We start from the raw sequence: 18,711 nt of genomic DNA, 5'->3' as shown, positions 1-18,711 counted from the left end.
GTTTTTTTTTTTTTTTTAAGAACGGAGTCTTGCTCTGCCGGCCGCCCAGGCTGGAGTGCAGTGGCCGGATCTCAGCTCACTGCAAGCTCCGCCTCCCGGGTTCACGCCATTCTCCTGTCTCAGCCTCCCGAGTAGCTGGGACTACAGGCGCCCGCCTCGTCGCCCGGCTAGTTTTTTGTATTTTTTAGTAGAGACGGGGTTTCACCGTATTAGCCAGGATGGTCTCGATCTCCTGACCTCATGATCCGCCCGTCTCGGCCTCCCAGAGTGCTGGGATTACAGGCTTGAGCCACCGCGCCCGTCCAATGTTTCTTTATTTCTCTAATAAATTTGCTTTCACTTAAAAACAAAACCAAATAACCAATATTTTGTCTGTTGATTTTCTCTATTGCTTTCCTGTTTTCAATTTCTTAATGTCTGCTGTAACTTTTATTTCTTTTCTTGAATTTATCTTGTATTAATTTGTTCTTCTTTTTCTTGTTTCCTAATGTGGAAGCTTAGATCATTGATGTTAGATATTCCTTCTTTGCTAATATATGCGTTAAATGTTATAAATGTCGCTCAAAGCACTGCTTTCTCTGCATCCTGAAAATTTTATTTTATTTTATTTTATTTATTTTTTTGAGATGAGTGTCACTCTGTCACCAGGCTGGAGTGCAGTGGCACGATCTCGGCTCACTGCAACCTTTGCCTCCCGGGTTCAAGTGATTCTCCTGCATCAGCCTCCTGAATAGCTGGGACTACAGGTGCGTGCCACCATGCCCAGCTAATTTTTGTATTTTTTTAGTAGAGATGGGATTTCACCATGTTGGCCAGGATGGGTCTCTATCTCTTGAGCAGATGTCTTGATCTGCCCGCCTCGGCCTCCCAAAGTGTTGGGATTACAGGTGTGAGCCACTGCACCTGGCCCTGAAAATTTTAATAAGCTCTATTTTCATTTTTATTTAGTTTAAAATACTCCTTAATTTCTCTTGAGACTTCTTTTTTGGCATGTTTGTTATTTAGAAGTTTATTGTTTAATCTCCAGATAGTTAGGGATTTTTCCAGCTCTATTCTGTCTTTTGTTCCTAGTTTAATTCTATTGTGATCTGACAGCATACTTTGTATGATTTCTATTCTCTTAGATGTTGTTAAGGTGTGTTTTATGGGCAAAGTTGTGGTCTATCTGGGTGAATATTCCATGCAAGCTTGAGAGTGTATTCTGTAGTTATTAAATGAAATATACTATGAATGTCAACTAGATTCAGCTGATCGGTGGTGGTACTCAGTTCAACTATGCTGAGCTATGCCCTCATTGGTTTTGTCTGCTGGATCTTTCAATTACTGATAGAGTTGTACATACATTTTTAATAATTATCAACATTTTACCATTTCATTTCATCTATTAACTGCCTTTTTTTAATTGCATGGGATGAAATATCTCTACTTTACATTGACAGAAGATGGGTAAGAATCTCTCAAATTTCTTTAAAAGGGTTTTATCATTAATATTTTAAACGTTTTAGAAAGCATAGATTCACAGAGAGTTGCAAAGATAGCACACAGAGATCCTGTTTACCCTTTAACTAGTTTCTCCCAATGGTTATTTCTTATGTACAATATAAAAACCATGAAATTGACACTGGCACAATGTGTATGTATAGTTCTATTCCATTTTTCACATGCACAGATTTGGGTAAGCACCACCAAGCAGTTAGAGAACTATTTCCTCATCACGAAGGTCTCCCTGTGCTACCCCTTTAACTTATCACAGTATACTAGTATTAGTATTTTACCAGTATAGAAGCCTTACCAACTTTTATGTGTCTTTACCTTCCTCTGTTGATAAAATAATTTTCTTAAATATTTCTTATATATACCTGAGACAATGTTATAATTTTATGTGAAACATCAAGCACAAATTAGAAAAATCAAGAGAGATAACATTTATCAAAACTACTCATACTTTTCCATATATTCCCTTTTTTGTTGTTCTTTCTTCCTTCTTGTTTCAAGAATCCTTTGGTTAACATTTTATTTCTGTTTAAATAATTTCCTTTAGCCATTATTTTAGGGTAGGTCTGATGGAGACAAATTCTCGTTTTCTTTCATCTAAAAGGGTCTTCATGTGTCCTTTATTTCTGAAGGATATTTCCACTGGGTATAGAATTCTGGGTTGACAGTTCTTTACTTTCAGCACTGAAGAAATGGGTGCCACTCCCTTCTGGCTTCCACAGTTTTTGATCTGAAATCTGCTATCACTTGAATTGTTTTTTCCAGAAAGGACAAGTAAAGTGTCCTTTCTTTTGCTGCTTTCATGATTTTTTTCTTTGCCTTTAATTTTCAAAACTTTGACTATGATGAGTCTTGATGTGAATGCCTTTGGGTCTATTCTGTTTGGGACTTATTAGGCTTGTTGAATCTGTATATTTATGCATAGTACCAAATTTGAAAATGTTTCACCATTATTTATTCTCCAAGTAATTTTTCAGCAGCTCTATCCTATTTCTCTTCTTTTTAAACTCTGATAATCAAATGTTAGATATTTTGTTATAGTCTCACAGCTCCCTAAGGCTGTTTGATTTTTCAGTGTATATACTCTTCATTGTTCAGTTGGAGTGATTTCTATTTTTCTATCTTCAAGTTCACTGATTCTTTCCTCTGCTCTCTCAATTTTGCTGTGACACCCATCTACTAAGTTTAAACCTTTTGATTATTTTATTTTTAAATTCTAAAATTTCCATCTGTTTCTTCTTTATGTCTTCTATTTCTGTGCTGATGCTTTCTACTTTCTTTCTTTTATCACTTGTTTCACTTGTTTCAAGAGTTTTACAATGGCCAACTGATGCATTTTTATCATAGTTGCTTTAAGAATATTGTCAGACAATTCTAACATCTGTGTCATCTTAATGTTGCTGTGTATTGATTTTCCTTTTCACATTTAAATTAAGATCTTCTTGGTTCTTTCAGTGATAAGTGATTTTCAGTTGAATCTTGGAATTAAAAAAAATTGTGGGTAAATAGTAGGTGTATATGAATCTTGGACATTTTTGACTTTATTTTATGAGACTTTGAAGTATATTTAAATCATTTGTTTTAGCAGCCTCCTCTGATACTGAAATGGTGGGCAGACAGGGCAACGGATGCCTCATTACTGCTAGATGATGGTAGAAGTCCAAGATCTACATGCAGCCTCTGTTGACACTCTTGAGGGGAGGAGTAACTTGTTATTACTGGGCAGGGGTGACAGTACAGGGTCACTACTCAAGCTCTTCTGTACCACCCTGGCTAGGAAAGTGGTGTTTCATTACTGCTCTCAATGTAGTTTCCCAAGATATTCCATGACACCTTGGTGGAGGTGGGATGGCTTCATTACTGCTGGGCAGTGAGAAGATTCCTGACCGTCTACTAGGTCTCTTCTGACACCATCCCAGCAGATAGGGGCATCTCATCACTGTTAGATGGAGGTGGAAGTCCAGCTTCTCCACTGACACCACTGGGAGAAGGTGGCTCATGACTGTGCAGAGGGATGAAAGTCTGAGCTTTCCACTTGGCTTTCTCTGACACTATCCAGGAGAAGGGGAGGGATACCTCATTACACCCTGGTAAGGATGAAAGTCTAGGCTCCTTACTTGGCCATTGTTGGTAAAGGTGACTACAGTTTTTCTCTGTGGTTTGGTTAGGGCAGTTATTGTCTAAAAGGGTTCTGTCTTTCTAGGCTATTCCTTTCTTGTCTTTTGGCTAGAGAGGGGAGGCATTCTTTGGAGGCTTTCTTTGATCTGTTGCCAATGGCATTTTCAAATTGCCAGCTTTCCTAGCACCCATTCTGGAATATGTAAAGCAAAAGGCAACTCAGGAATACCACTATCATGTCATTCCTCAGGTCCCAAGGTCACTAGCAGGGTAACTAGCCTGCCTTCTCCTCCCTACCATTTACGGTCTTCTTATGCGTGCATGCTCTCTCTCTCCACATATACTTATTTATGTTTAGTTAAGTATACTTGCCAAGAGGAATAAAGTACATCTAATCCACTCTGCCTTTGTTCTTCTTGCAGTATTTTGAATCAAATCCAGGCATCCTATCATTTCATCTATAAAGACTTTAGTAAGTATAATATTAGCCAGTATATTAAAAATATAACCGTGATATCATTGTCACATCTCCTAAAATTAAAAATAAATCTTTAATATCTAGTAACCAGTGTTCACTTCAGTGTTCTATCACTACATAACAAATTACCCCTAAAGTTATAGGTTTAAAAAATTATTTTGCCTTAGCCTTTTATGGGTCAGGAACTCAGAATTCTGAGTTTGCCTGGGCAGTTCTTACTTGGGGTGTCTCATGCAGTTGCAGTTATATATTGACTGTAGCTGCAACCATATAAATAAGACTTACTAGACTGGATGATAGCATCAAAAATGTTATTTTACACTAACATTCATATCAAAATCCCAGAGAAGGGGCAAGCATTGCTTTTGGTGGTTGGGCCATAACAGTTCCCCTCTCTCTCCTCTACTGATGTCATTTATTTGAAGAACTTGGTCTTGTGGTATATCCCATTCTAGATCTGGTTACCTATATTCTTAAGGCATCATTTAATATGTTTCATGGTCCTCTATTGTTCTTAAAAACTGTGAGTTAAATGTGAAGATATGGTTACAATCAGGCGCAGTTTTTTTGACAAAGGTATTTCATAGGTGGTCTGTGTACCTCCTATTGCACCACATAAATAAAAACATAATGTCTGGTTGTCTGACTTTTCAGAAGTTAATAATCAGTAGGTTCTGGTGGTAACAGCTTGACACATTCATTAAAAAGTTCCCAACTGACTTTTCAACGCATGGCTACTCAAGTACATTTATATTTTGGACCAGATAATGCCTTGTTATGGGAGACTGTCCTGTACATTGTAAATGTTTACCAGCATCTGATACTCTCATCACCACTCCCACACACTGTCTTGTTGTGACAATAAAAAATGTCCCCAATTATTGCCAAATACACCCCGAGGAGAAAATGGCCACCAGTTGAACACTTCTTAACTAATGGTTTTAGCGGTTGTTGAAAACCGTTGCCTAGGTCCATTATTTTATTAGAGTTTACAAAGCAGTGATTTTTCTAATTCCATCATTCCTGCATTTACAACTGTGACTTTTTTTTTCAAAAGAAATACTTTCTCTGAGTCTTTCTAGCAAAGGAAGAATGACTGGTTAATTTTATTTATCAATGTGTTTAGAATAGTGAACTGTGCCCTAACAAACTCCAAAATGGCCAACTAATTTTGTTTGGAGTATCATTTGGAAATCTTGAATATTTACACACTTCATATATTTCTATCTTTTGCTGTCATTTTTTTTTTTTTTTTTGATGCTCAAGTTTCCCCATCCTTAACCAGTGAGATCTCTTTCAACATAGCTCAGGTTTCCTTTTGACATGACCTTAATAGTCAGATAATTTCTTGCTTTCAGGCATGACAAGACAGATAGTCCATATTCACTTTATGCATTTCCTTTCCCAGACTTGGAATCCACCACTTGCCCAAGGAACCCTGATTCCTTTTACTTTGGAAATGGTATTTAGGACCCACAATCTGGTCACAATGACCTTATGCTTTTGGTTTGTCACTATTTCTAGGTCTTTGGAACATAGTTCCAAAGCTAGAACTACAAAACTAAGTATATTTAGAAAGGTTTAGCTTCCATCAGTTTCTTCCCCCATGGTCTCCCCTTCCCCTACAGATAACCATTTTTTATTAGATTTAGTTTATACTTCTCTTTTGTTCTGTTAAATCCATAACACACACATATTCCTAAAAAGTGGCATACAATATTATACAGCTTTTGTTTAAAAAACCATGTAAAAAATAGACATAACACAAAATTTACCATTTTAATCATTTTAAAGCATGCAATTCAGTAGCATTAAGTACATGCACAATGTTGGACAACCGTCACCATTTTCCATTTCTAACTTTTTCATCATCCTAAACAGACCACTTCGTACTCATTAAACAATAACTCATCCTTCCCATTTTCCTGGACCTCCTGGTAACCTTTATTCTACTTTCTGTCTCAATGAACTGCCTAGTCTATCTGTACCTTGCTTTTTTTTTCTTATTTTAGTAAACTGTATATGCTAGAGATCACTCTCCAAGAGCATACAGAGTTTTTCTTCATTCATATTTGACAGCTGCATAATATTTCACTGAATAGATGAAATCTTACACAGCAGTTGCTTATTCATGGGAAGTTTGTGTTTCTAGTCTTCCACTATTATAAATAGTGCTGCAATGAACAGTCAAATAAATGCATTCACCATTTCATTTTGTTTTTAATCTATGTATCTTTTATATAGATTCCTAAAAGTGGAATTGCTGGATCAAAGGGTGAAGGCATAGGCAATTTTAGAGCATTTAGATTTAATGTGATGGACAGGAATGAACCACGATGCCATGTAAGTGTTAAAAAACGACAACAACAACAGATGCAGGATGTTTTAAATGGTATGACTAAAACACTGCTTTAAACCAGGAGATAGTTATGTTAGCTCTTTTAGTTAAAATAATTTTACTTATTTGAAGCAAAGTACACGAAAATAACTCTATTGCTCTTTCTTTGGATTTTAACAAATAGATGTCTCACATGAAATTACGTAACTCTCACCTTTTCTTCTGCTTTATGAGAATATTGTAACAAGGCGTACTACCTTAAGACCCTTTGACTACATGGAGAAATAAAGGAGGGAGTTATGCCAATTACTGGAGAATTTCGGCTGTCAAATAGAAGATCTGGGCAATTTGGGCCAGAAATATATATATAATATATATGTGTATATATGTGTGTGTGTATACACATACACACACACACCTCTATATATATGTACAACATTTTCCCCTTTAAACTAAGGTTTTCTAGGCTTGAATAAACCAGACACTGCTCTCTTGTACTGTTTCGCAAACTGTGGTTGGGTGCTCTCTCCTTGTTTTCAGGAGTGTTTTATTTTTAAATCATGATATTCCACTGAATGAGAAATGACCAGGGCTTCACAGAGATTTCATGAAAGGAGGGCCACAAAGGAAAACCCCAGGGCAGGCCGGTGCAGAGGCACTCTAAGAGGTACAGAGGGTTGCACCAATTGCTAGGATTCAATCATTAATCGGAAGGGGTCCAAGCCAGGAACCAAGGGTATGCCCCAAGCCTCATTTACCCGCCTTGTCATCACCCTGCCCGCTAGTACATTTCAGGGTCTCTAACCCCTCCCTGCATGCAAGCCCAGGCACGGTCCTGCCAGGTCTCACACCAGAGCACACCCCAGTACGAACTCCCCAGGACCGCGGCGCCGGCTGGCTGCCTCGGTCCCCCGCGGCCGCGTGAGCTCCCTCTTGGTGGCGGAGGGCGCATTTCAATCTGGAAACGCCCAGCCCTTAATTTGGTCTCTCAGACTGACGCCGCTCCCGGTGGGGCGGTGTGGGTGGGAGGGCGATGGGGAGGGTCCGTCCTTCTTGGATTGAGGCTGCAACCAACAGCCCAGTGAGCCTCTATTCCTGGCTGACTGCGAATCCCCCTATCCCGGGTCAGGGTCCGGGACCCTACAGAAAGACCCGTTCTCATCCTCAACCTGGCGGCCTCTGTCCGGCGGGGAAGTTCAGCTGCGGGTCAGCTCAGCTGCGGGCCAGTCAAGCCTGGTGCGCTTAGGGACCCTAGTCCCTGGTCCGCGGCCGGGCTAGGCGGAGGGGGAGGGGGAGGGGAAGGGGCTGCCTCCTTTCCCAAATCCGGTCCCTAATCGCCCCATCCCCCGCCGTCTGCTCGCTTTGTACAGGCAGTCAAAACAGAGCTAGCGGCCAATTGACGGGGACGGGAAGCAAAGCCGCCTAGCGCCTCGCCCCCTCCAGCCGGCCCCCCGGGCCCCTCCTCTCGGCGCCCAGACCTTGGCCCTCCCTCCCCTTTCCCACTTCTCTCTTTGCCCTAACCTCGGCCCCATCCCCCGCTCATTTCCTCTCGCACCCGGGCTCGCCAATCCCTCTTCCCAAGTCCCTCTTCCAACCTGGCCTTCCTCTCGGGCTCGCCCCCCTTCTCCCCAATCTCCGTCTTCTCCCCTCCCTTCGCCCTCCCCCCGTTCCTTCCTCTTCCCCTCACCCAACCCTCGCTCCCCTCGTTCCTCGGCCCCTGATCTCTCCCTTATTCTGTCCCCGCCCACTCTGCGCCGGCCTCTCAGTCCGGGTTGAGCCCCACGTGTGGACGGCCGCGCCCCCACTGACAGCCACCGCCCGCCGGCCCGCCCAGCGACCCGCCGGGCCTCTAAAACCCCCGCGCCGCGCCCTCCACCGCCGCATCTTCTCCAGCGTCCAGCGTCCCGCCCTCTCTCTTGCTGGCCGCACGCCCCGGCCCCGCGCACCTCCGCCCGGCTCCGCAGCCGCTGCCCGCGCTTCGTTGCCCTGTGGGACTCCGAACGAGCCCAGAGGGAACCCTCCTCTTCTTTTGGGGACCACTTTTGTTTGCTTGCCTGTTTCTTTCTGGTGACTTTTGCAGCTTTCCAAGATCCGTGCCCGGAGCGCACGGGAATCCGCCGAGCTCTGCGTGCAGGCCCTTTTTTCTTTTGAGGTTCACATTTTTTTAAATTTTACGCCAGGGCTTTTGTAATTTCCTCCCCCGCCCGCTGGCGGTCCTGGAGTCGCTCGGGGCTTTAGGCCGGTTATGCAACGTGTACCGCTCAGGGCTGCGGGCTGCACCTCCGCCGCGCCTCGCCGCCCACTGCGCTAGACCCGGCGCCCCGCGTCTGGCTTCGCGGGCAGCCAGGGGGCCGGTGCTCTGTCGGGGTCTCCAGCTAGAGCAGGCACCCCGAGCCCGAGGGAGTCCCCGGAGCCGACGAAGGGCTTATTAGACCTTGACTTTTTTCTGAGCATCGCAGATTTTGTCTTTGATCACTCCCTCTCCGCGGGTCTAGGGCCGCGCGCTTTAAGCGCCGGCGATGGGGAGAAGACGGCGGCTGTGTCTCCAGCCCTACTTCCTGTGGCTGGGCTGTGTGGCGCTCTGGGCGCAGGGCACGGCCGGCCAGCCTCAGCCTCCTCCGCCCAAGCCGCCCCGGCCCCAGCCGCCGCCGCAACAGGTCCGGTCCGCTACAACAGGCTCTGAAGGCGGGTTTCTGGCTCCCGAGTATCGCGAGGAGGGTGCCGCAGTGGCCAGTCGCGTCCGCCGGCGCGGACAGCAGGACGTGCTCAGAGGGTAAGTGGGCAAGCGGCCCCGCACCTAAGGCTCCGACTTGGGGGAGGGGGGAATCCTCAGTTTGGCGGCTTTCCGGCCCACTCGGTCCCTGACCCTTTTGCTGGAGCCTAGAGCTGCAGCCCCCTTCGCCAGGACATCCAGGAGCCAAAGACCCCAGGAGCGCGTCCCCTTTTCCTTCCCAAACCCGTAGCGCAGCGGGCGGAAAGCCCTCTCTCCGGGGGTCGGGCGGCGGATGGTTAGGGGGCCTGGGGATGCGGAACGCAGAGCGTGCGCAGAGCCCGCGGTGCGGGAACAGGTTCTGAATGTGGGGCGGAAGGCGGGCCTGGGTCCGCCTGCTGCAGGGGCCGGAGGAGCCTGCTTGCTCTCCTCCGTCGGGGGCGCAGCTCGTGAGCCTTTTGTTTGAGGACGTGTGCAGGGTTCACAGCTCACCTTCTAATCGCCAACCCGAGCGCTCCACCTTGCGACGCGCTTTCCTTGACACGTCGGGGCCAAAGTAACAGTTGATCAAGAAGGAATGGATTCGGAAAGGAGGGCAAGGATTCTTTGGAACGCAATGGTCCCTTTGTTCTCTGCATCTGGAAGCTAGAATAGTAGCAAATTTTATGTTTCCATGTCTCTTTTCGCCCTTTAAAAAGGCAGGCAAGGGACGACAGATGAAAGGCAGTGTTTAGGCGTTTCTGACCCTCCTGCATTCCAGCATCTAGCTCTTTTGCTTCCACGTCTGCCTCCCAATCCCCAAGAATTTGAAGTGTAATTTTGATTTGTTTTTTTGTCCTGAAATCTACTCGCTCGGGGCATTGCTTAAGAAGACCGTTTATATGTTACTGCACCCCTCTCCCTATCTATGTGTGACCGCGCTTGTCCATCACAGGCCCAACGTATGCGGCTCCAGATTCCACTCCTACTGCTGCCCTGGATGGAAGACGCTCCCTGGAGGAAACCAGTGCATTGTCCGTGAGTGCTTGGCAGGGATCGCAGCTTGGGGCAGCGAGCTCGGCCCTATCTCCAGCCGACCTCTTGCACTCAGCCATTTGGACGCACAATTGCCTTTAAAATCGAGTGATCACATTGCACCGATAATCGGGACGCGGCCCCATTTGAATAGTGGGGAAGACGCAACCGGTTTGAGTCAGTTGAGACTTCACTTCTAGACTCTGTTGAAGGGCAATAATGATAAAGGTTTCAAAGATAACTGAAAGTTTTATCTTTCTATGTTTATTAATACAAATTGGAAGAGGAGTGGAGCAATTATTGAGATAACTCAAAACCACTTTTTCCGTAAAAAAATCCAGATAAGACCACATGTTGTTATGCAAATTATCAAGCTTTTAACTACGAGTGAGGTTTAGGCCTTAGGAAGATCAAGGTTTCTTAGGCATTTATATAAAACCGCTTTCTTATTTCTGGTTTTATCTCAACAACGACATAACCTAGATAGGAAAGGAGCATTCTCACGGATTTAGTGTTGACCTAAGTTAACAAACTTTTAACTCTTACAGAGGGGCTTGACTGTTTTTTTTTTTTTTACTTTTTGGAAGACATTTGAATTTAGAGTTTCCAGACCCCAAACCTCAATAGTGTGCAGTAGATTTCCAAAGTATGAATCTTAGACCTTGAAAAATTCTGTATCTCTGACCTTAAAAGTTTTGATTATTTTATTCTGTTTCCAAAGTGTATAACCAATTCTCCACTTTCTAATTGGAGAGCTCATTATTTATTAGCCTCATAGCTGTAAATTTGTGACTTGCAGTGTGACTGGCCTTCTCCTGTGTGTTTATGTAGCACAATCACATTTGTCTTATTGGGAGGAGAGCCAGGTATCATAGACAGCACGTTCATTTAGATCCAGTCTTGACTTTAGATTGACCTCCATGTTCTCCAGGGAAAAAATAATTATGCAACTGTGAACAGAGAAAAAGGGCAAGCCGCACTAACCAAGGGATAATAAGGATGTAGTAGCATTTCTGACTCTATATTTATTGGTTTTGTGGGTTTGAGATAGATACTTAATGTAATTTCTGGGCAGTTTTTTAAAAAGGGATGAAATCTCAAGTGTCATAAAGACTAATTTCTTCTTATTTTTTCTACCTTAAAATCCCACTATCTCCAATGGCAAAAATAGGAAACAACTGTATCATTTAAAGTGACTTATAAATATTTTAAACAAATCTTCTGATTATAATAAGCCTTTGCTTTATTTTTTAAAAGAAAAAGTTCTGCATTCTTTTCTTTCCAACACAGAAGTCATATGTGAGGCATTAATGGAGGGTGCGTTTACTCTTTCAGGCCAGTAGGGCATTACCATGGCTGCTTAAAACTTACACGGTTTTTTAGAATCCTGAAACAGCTAACGTCACTCATCGCACACCTGCCATACTAGCTGGGAGTGACTTAGGCACTGCGGAAAGTCTGACTCACTAAATGTAATGAATGTGACTGCCATTATTGAGTTGGAGAGCAGCCGAGGAGGAGGGTTTGGTTCATGGTACGTGTTGAAAATCTGTAAAGTCAGATTTTATTGGATCAGTGTGGAATGGGAATTCCAGAGAGCACAGCCTTCCAGAATATTTGCAGTAGAAATATATGTATGGCCCACTGATCATTGGTAGAAGATCAGCTTTGAAAATCTTAGGGTAACAGTGACTGTTGTAATCCGCATTTTCCGATACTTGAAATATTTGGATGCTTGTGAGATACATTGGAATTTGCATGTATCAGAAATCTATAAAAAGTAAACTTTGAAATGATCTTTATATCTACAAGAAACATTTATAGCACTTGTATCAAGAAGTGTCTACAAAATACTTCTCATAAGCACATCTAAAATTCTAGTACCTAAGATTATTAAACAGTGCACAAAACAGGAAGAATGTAATACCTTTATATTCTATTGCATGAGTCTCAATTAACGCTAGCAGCCTGCATTCAATTCAGTAGTTCATTTAGTCTGACATTTAAAATGATCATATGTAGAGGTAATAAATGAAATAAACCAATATAAACTCAAAATCAAGAATTTTAATTCCAGGCCTTCCTGATGATAATGAATTAAATTATTATATTTATTGAACTTATCTGTATCACGCCATTTAGCAAAATAAGTTATCTGAGACAATTTACAAAAAAGAAAATAAGTAAAATACAAACAGAAAATCAAAGCCAAATATTAATTTTCTCATACATTTGTACCTCAGCATTCTATTAATATAGAAAAATAAAAAATGGTCAACTTTTTTGACCATTTTTTGACCATTAAAAAATGGCCAACAGGATTTTAATGTTTGACTTTGACAGGCTTTTTAAGGAGAAGATATTGAAAAGAAACTATAATTCTCCAAGTTCTGGAAACCTAATGCATTTTGATTTGAGTCTCTATGTTTTGTTGGTATTGTTCTTAGTTGTAGCCTAGAAAAATTGCTGAAGTACTTCCAAACTTGCAAATATTCACTTCCAAAAGCGCGGAATTGACTTTCTCACCTTTTTTTAAAAAAATCTTCTTAGAATGTGAAGCAATGAAAAAATTTGCTTATTTATTTATTGTGAAATTATGCAATGAATAGTATTTTGATCAATATAATAACAGTGGGATGAGGTTGGCTGGATTAATAACATTTGAGACCTGAGGAAATGTCAGAGCATTCCAATATAACTCCCTTATGTTATGCTACCAAATGAAAAAACTGGACTCAGAAAGGCTGTGGGTTTTTCTGGAGCTCGCAGCGGATCAATGGCAGAGTGACAACTCAACTTCAGACCTTTTGGGTGCTATGTATTCTTTACCTGGCCATGTGACTTCTCACAGCATCACTGAAGTCTCAGCCCCGAGGTCCTGTCTCCCTCTCCCTCTGGCATTTCTAGGTCTCATAGTTTAAGTAATTGTGGGAGGGAGAGATACTCAGTAAGTGTACCATAGTCTGAGGCCTGTGTGGGGCAAAAGGGCCTCAGCATTCTTGCTTCTTATTGGCTCCCAGATACAAAGTATATACCTGTATCCTTGACGGATAATTGCCTGAGAACGCTCAGTCTGCAGCCCCTCAAACCTTCATTTGGTTTGGAACCCAGGTGGGGGTACTTTGAGTCTCCTCTCTTAAGCCTAGACTAAATATTGGCCTTCTAGGGGAGGAAAGAAATTTGAAATAAAACAATGTTTTAATGCACATTTGTCATTGGAAAGTTACTGGTGATCAGAAACTGTAGTATATTTTAAGAAGTAAGAGTTGACTCCATGGCAGGAAACATATTCTTACCTAAAAGATTTTTATCTTAAATCACAGTATTTGACACATTCACTTTTTCTTTTTATTAATTTGAGACAGGATCTCGCTGTCACTCAGGCTGGAATGCAGTGGCATGATCACAGCTCACTGCAGCCTTAACCTCTCGGACTCAAGCCACCTTCCGACCTCAGCCTCCTGAGTAACTGGAACTATGGACACATGCCAATGTGCAAGGCTAATTTTTTAAAAAGAATTTCGTAGCGATGGGGTCTGCCTATGTTGCCCAGGCTGGTCTCCAGCTTCCGGGCTCAAGTGATCCATTTACCTAGGGCTCCCAAGGTGCTGGGATTACAGACATGAGCCACCGTACTCAGCCCACTATTTTCATTGATAAGAAGTACTAATGCTGGTAGTAGTGTATGGATGTCAGAAGGCATCTTGGGGAAGAAAAACAATTAGTTTACTTCTTCAGGAAATGCTCTTTACATTGTTGAGGGTCCTAGACCTCTTTGAAAGTTGTGGGACCTTTTCCCTAGCTACAGCCAGTTTCAGGGCATTTCCAGACTTTCTCCTTGTCTTTATATATCCAGTCATGGCATGAGCATTAAAGTACACAGCCCTTGTGCTGAAAGAGAGAATTCAGTTATGGTTATAGAGATAAATCTCTCAGCTCCTAAATGAACTGTCTCTAAATATGGGAGAGACTTCCCATTCGAAGCTACTTGCCTACAAGTTTGGAGTATCTGTGGTATGTACTGTGTCAGTGGGCCTAACATTCTTTGCTGTGATGACCCTCATACCTTTCTGTTCATTGGAGGTCAGCTGCAGGAGGCTTTGACTCTCCCCACCATAAAAATGCCACAGAAGCTTTTCTGAGCAGCAGGAGTAAGCTAGGTTGTGGAGAAAATATGGAAGGAGAAAGGCTGTAGGAAGGAAAGAGGGAATTATTGAGGGGACCAAAGATTGATCACAGGGTATGTCAGATACCAGCCCAGAAGGAATGTGCATGGAACGCTTGAGGCTTGGCCAAGTCATTAGGACCAGAGCCTCTGGTTCAGCCAATTTCATGTTCTCTGTCTCCTGTGAAGGCTTTTGCATAGTGGGCTGTGGTTTCTCTTTTCCTGCAACTCTCCCAACTACCTAGAATCAAGACTGTCCTCTCTGGGTGAATTCTGCATTGTAAACTCTCAGTCTTTAATGAAAGAGACAACCTGTATCGATAAGACAATTGAAGATTTAGGATTATGCAAATTTTTTCCTTATTGCAAAGCTTTAAATGTTTATTATAAAAACAATAATCCATACATAAACCCATCATGCAGTGAGGTCCATTGCACTGTTTGGTGAAAGTTCTTTTAGACCTTTTAAAGTCAGTAAATACATACACACACACACACACACACACACACACACACACGTATTTTAAACTTAAAAGCCTGTACTTTATTTTATTCTACCATGTTTTCATTCTGTAACGTTTACTTACATATGACTTCATTTTTATTTATATTTTTCCATAAGTTATTGGGGTACAGGTGGTATTTAGTTGCATGAGTAAGTCCTTTAATGGTGATTTGTGAGATTTTGGTGCACCAATCACCTGAGCAGTGTACACTGCACCATATTTGTAGTCATTTATCCCTCACCCCCTCCCACTCTTTCCCCCAAGTCCCCAAAGTCCATTGTATCATTCTTATGCCTTTGTGTCCTCATAGCTTAGCTCCCACATATCAGTGAGAACATACGATGTTTGCTTTTCCATTCCTGAATTACATCACTTAGAATAATAAGTCTCCAATCACATCCAGGCCTCTACAAATGCTGTTAATTCATTCCTTTTTAATGGCTGCATAGTATTCCACTATATATATATTATATATTTCACAGTTACATATGTGTGTGTGTGTGTGTATATGTAACAGTTTCTTTATCCATTTGTTCCACGATTTTTCAATTTTGAATTGTGCTGCTATAAACATGCATGTGCAAGTATCTTTTCTGAATAATGACTTCTTTTCCTCTGGGTAGATACCCAGTAGTGGGATTGCTGGATCAAATGGTAGTTCTACTTTTTCAGCCACTGTGGAAAACGGTGTGGAGATTCCTTAAAGGATTTATGCAATTTGAACCAGCTTCATTTGTTTACATGTTATCGTAAGGATACCTGTGAGACTTACTCCCAAGTCTACAATGGGTAATTTTATTACGTATCTGAAGTTAGACATTGACATCATATATTTTATCTTAGTTTTCAGACTTTTACTTTTCAATACAGCTTTCTTGTTTTGTAAACTATGGTTTATTACATAGTTATTCATTCATTTTCCTATTGTGCTTTCTACAGCGATTTGTAGAAATAGTTGTGGAGATGGATTTTGTTCCCGTCCTAACATGTGTACGTGTTCCAGTGGGCAAATATCACCAACCTGTGGATCAAAATCAAGTATGTTTCTTACTTGGGGCCTTTTCACTGCATTTTTCTTGAGCTTTGGAGTAAATGCTAAAGGTCCTTCTCAAAAAGGATATAAATCCGTGATTATTTTCCTCACATACTAGGTGTGTATTAATCTTTAGAGTAAAAATCTTCAGTGACTTAATTGTCGCCTTAAGTGGGTGATGGTTTTCAATAAGAAAAATGCTTTAATTCTGGTGCAGGAGCTGTATGTCTATGCAGAAACAGTTTAAGAATTCAGTGAAGAAGTAACTCTTGGTGAATAATAGCTATGACCTAACTAGGTTTTTATTCTGTGCCGGGGGGGTTTTAAGTGTTATTATTTTAGTTAATCCTTACATCAACGTTATGAGATACTGTTAATACCCCATTTTACAGAGTAGCAAAGTAAAGCACACATAATTTAATTAACTGGCCCAAGGAAACACAGACTTGAATCCAGGTATTCTGATGCCTAAATGTGTAGTCTCAAACACTAGGCTATATTTGTTGCCTTTGCTTAACAGGTGTTTTGTGGGCTATCTAAGGGGGAAGGAGAAGAGAACTCAAAGGCAGCATATGTTTATTGAGTACTTACCAGATACGTTACACATATGGACCTATTTTGCTTCACATGTATTAACTGCCAACACCTACGTAAGGTAATTATAACTGTGGACTATGATTGTGTGATTCATGATCCAATTAGAAATTGTTGGGTCCTTAAGGTTGAAGATTAATCTTTTAGCCTAGTATTTAAGATAACATTATAACAAGGCAGAAGCAAGATTGTTTATTTAATTGCTCAATAATTAAAGGCTTTTTAAAGTCTTGCCTCAAACTAGTGTGAAGTCATTATATTTTTAATATGTATTTCTTCAAAGTTTCCCTTAACGAAGGTAATATAGAGTATGTCTGACTCAGGAATAAGATTCAAGATTCATACAACAAGTGTCATTGTCTTCTGATGAAACTCCTGATGAAAACTCTCTTAATTTCACTTTCTTTGAATCTGCCATTTCCCTAGCTTTTTAAAACCTATCATTCAAATTCATCATGATTTCTTGACCACTTTAACCAGAACATTTCATCCCCAACTTAACCTGAACCTCTCTCTCTTGCCTGATTGCCTACAAGATACTGTTGCCCATATATTCATTATCCTATCCTTAGTTTTCTCATATTTGCCTTGGGCAAAAAACCCAATCCTAGAGGAATTTTAAGATTCAGTTTCTTAATTCCTCTACCTGGGAGCTGGGACATTCTCTGGGCCACTCTTTGTGGTATATAATTTAGCATGGAATCTGTGCATTCATTTGGCCTTGGGCAATGAGTTCCTTCCATTTCATCAGGAACTTTTCTAACCCCCTCAATCATCATCCTGTGGGACCTTATTAAAGCTTTTGGCACTACTAATCACTATCTTTTGAGATGCTGTTTTCATTTTCTTTGAAACACCCTTGACTTTTATAATTCCAGTGGCCCTCCGTGCTTCTTTTCTTGATCATTACTTTTTATTCTTTTTTCTGTATCTTCATCAGTCTTTCATTCGAGGTTTAGTATTCCTGAGTACTGCCCTCCCTGGGTGAACTCATTGACATATATGTTTTCAATGACTACCAATATGTTGATAATTCATAATACTTATCTACACTGGAAATCCCACCACTGACCTCCACACTCATATGTTCTCCTTCCCGTTTGACATCTCCCCTCAAGAAATAGCAAGCAATTGAAACTTAGTAGCATGTCTAAAAGGAAACTGAATTTATTGCTGACCACAGGCTACTTGAACCACAGTTCCTCCTGCCTCGGCAAATGGCTCTGCCATCCAGCCGGTGCTTAAGTAACTGCTGCTTCTCTTTCTCTATGTCGACTCTTTGAATAAGTCCTGTAGGCTTTACGGGAAAATAATTATCTCAGATTTATCTTTTCCTTTCCATCTCCACTGCTACCATGTGGTGCAAGCTGTCCTCATCCTTCTCCCAGACTCTCGCCCTCTTCAAATCCATTCTCTGCAGAGCAGCTAGAGTAATCTTTTAAAAATATAGATTACATCACTTCACTCTCTGATTTAAATCCTTTCAGTGACTCCCTGTTGCATTTGGGATATAATGAAAACCCTTCGGTGGCCGAGGACGCCCTGTGTTAGCTGATCGGCCTCTGCCTGGGTCTCTAAGATCTCTTCCCTGTCTGCCTCTTTTTAACCACAGGAATCTCTCTGTTCTTCAGAAGAAACCTTTTACCATCCTAAGGTCTTTTGATTTGCTGGTTCTTCTCTCTCTGAAGTTCCTCCTTGGTACTTTTAATATCTGGCTCATTCTCATCCTTCATATCTCAGTGTAAATGTCTCCTCTAAGTGGTCTTGTCTGATGCTGGTATCTAAGCTCCTTCTTGGCTCCAGGCTAGTCTCCTTCACAACGGTTTACTTCAAACAGTTTATCACAGTCTATAATTACTTTGTGGTATTTGTTTACCTGTGTTTTCCATAACTCCCTGTCGGAATTTCAAGCTCTGTGAGGATAGCCTTCAAGTCCATTATGACAGTACTGCACTGAGCTGGAATGATGGGCACTCAGCTCCTGCATTCTGAATGGAGACAAAAGTACCTCCTGCTTGCCAGAAACTATGCTGCTAGTCACCTTCTGTTTATTTTTTTTTAACATTGAAAGTGTTTTAAATGCATCCTGAATAACATGTTATCACAGATATGCCCATGTGTGCACTTATAAAGAAATAATGAATAAAAATATGTTTGGGTCATAATATTTCCTTCTGTAAGATATAATTGTCATTGAATTGGATAATTGAGTTTATAGTTTTATAACCTCTCACATATACTATAGTTTTGGTGACTTATGT

The 18,711-nt window shown here is 41.6% G+C and overlaps 1 protein-coding gene across 1 annotated transcript in view; it reads left to right on the top strand.

Moving 5' to 3' along the window:
- Positions 1–7,243: 7,243 nt before the first annotated feature.
- LOC108531338 (fibrillin-2) overlaps positions 7,244–18,711 on the top strand; it is a gene marked incomplete at its 3' end in the record, with an annotated part of 148,944 nt that continues 137,476 nt past the window's right edge. Inside the window, exons 1-8 of the mRNA XM_017874728.1 lie at positions 7,244–7,446; positions 7,558–7,664; positions 8,195–8,472; positions 8,609–8,795; positions 8,888–8,988; positions 9,071–9,201; positions 10,073–10,155; positions 15,763–15,861. Coding sequence (XP_017730217.1) covers positions 7,244–7,446; positions 7,558–7,664; positions 8,195–8,472; positions 8,609–8,795; positions 8,888–8,988; positions 9,071–9,201; positions 10,073–10,155; positions 15,763–15,861 — 1,189 coding nt within the window. The remainder of the gene's footprint in view (positions 7,447–7,557; positions 7,665–8,194; positions 8,473–8,608; positions 8,796–8,887; positions 8,989–9,070; positions 9,202–10,072; positions 10,156–15,762; positions 15,862–18,711) is intronic.

The sequence above is a fragment of the Rhinopithecus bieti genome, unplaced genomic scaffold (genome assembly GCF_001698545.2).
Source record: "Rhinopithecus bieti isolate Rb0 unplaced genomic scaffold, ASM169854v2 scaffold_8035, whole genome shotgun sequence".
In the NCBI taxonomy this organism is placed as follows: domain Eukaryota; kingdom Metazoa; phylum Chordata; class Mammalia; order Primates; family Cercopithecidae; genus Rhinopithecus; species Rhinopithecus bieti.
This window is presented reverse-complemented; position numbering and strand designations above follow the sequence as displayed.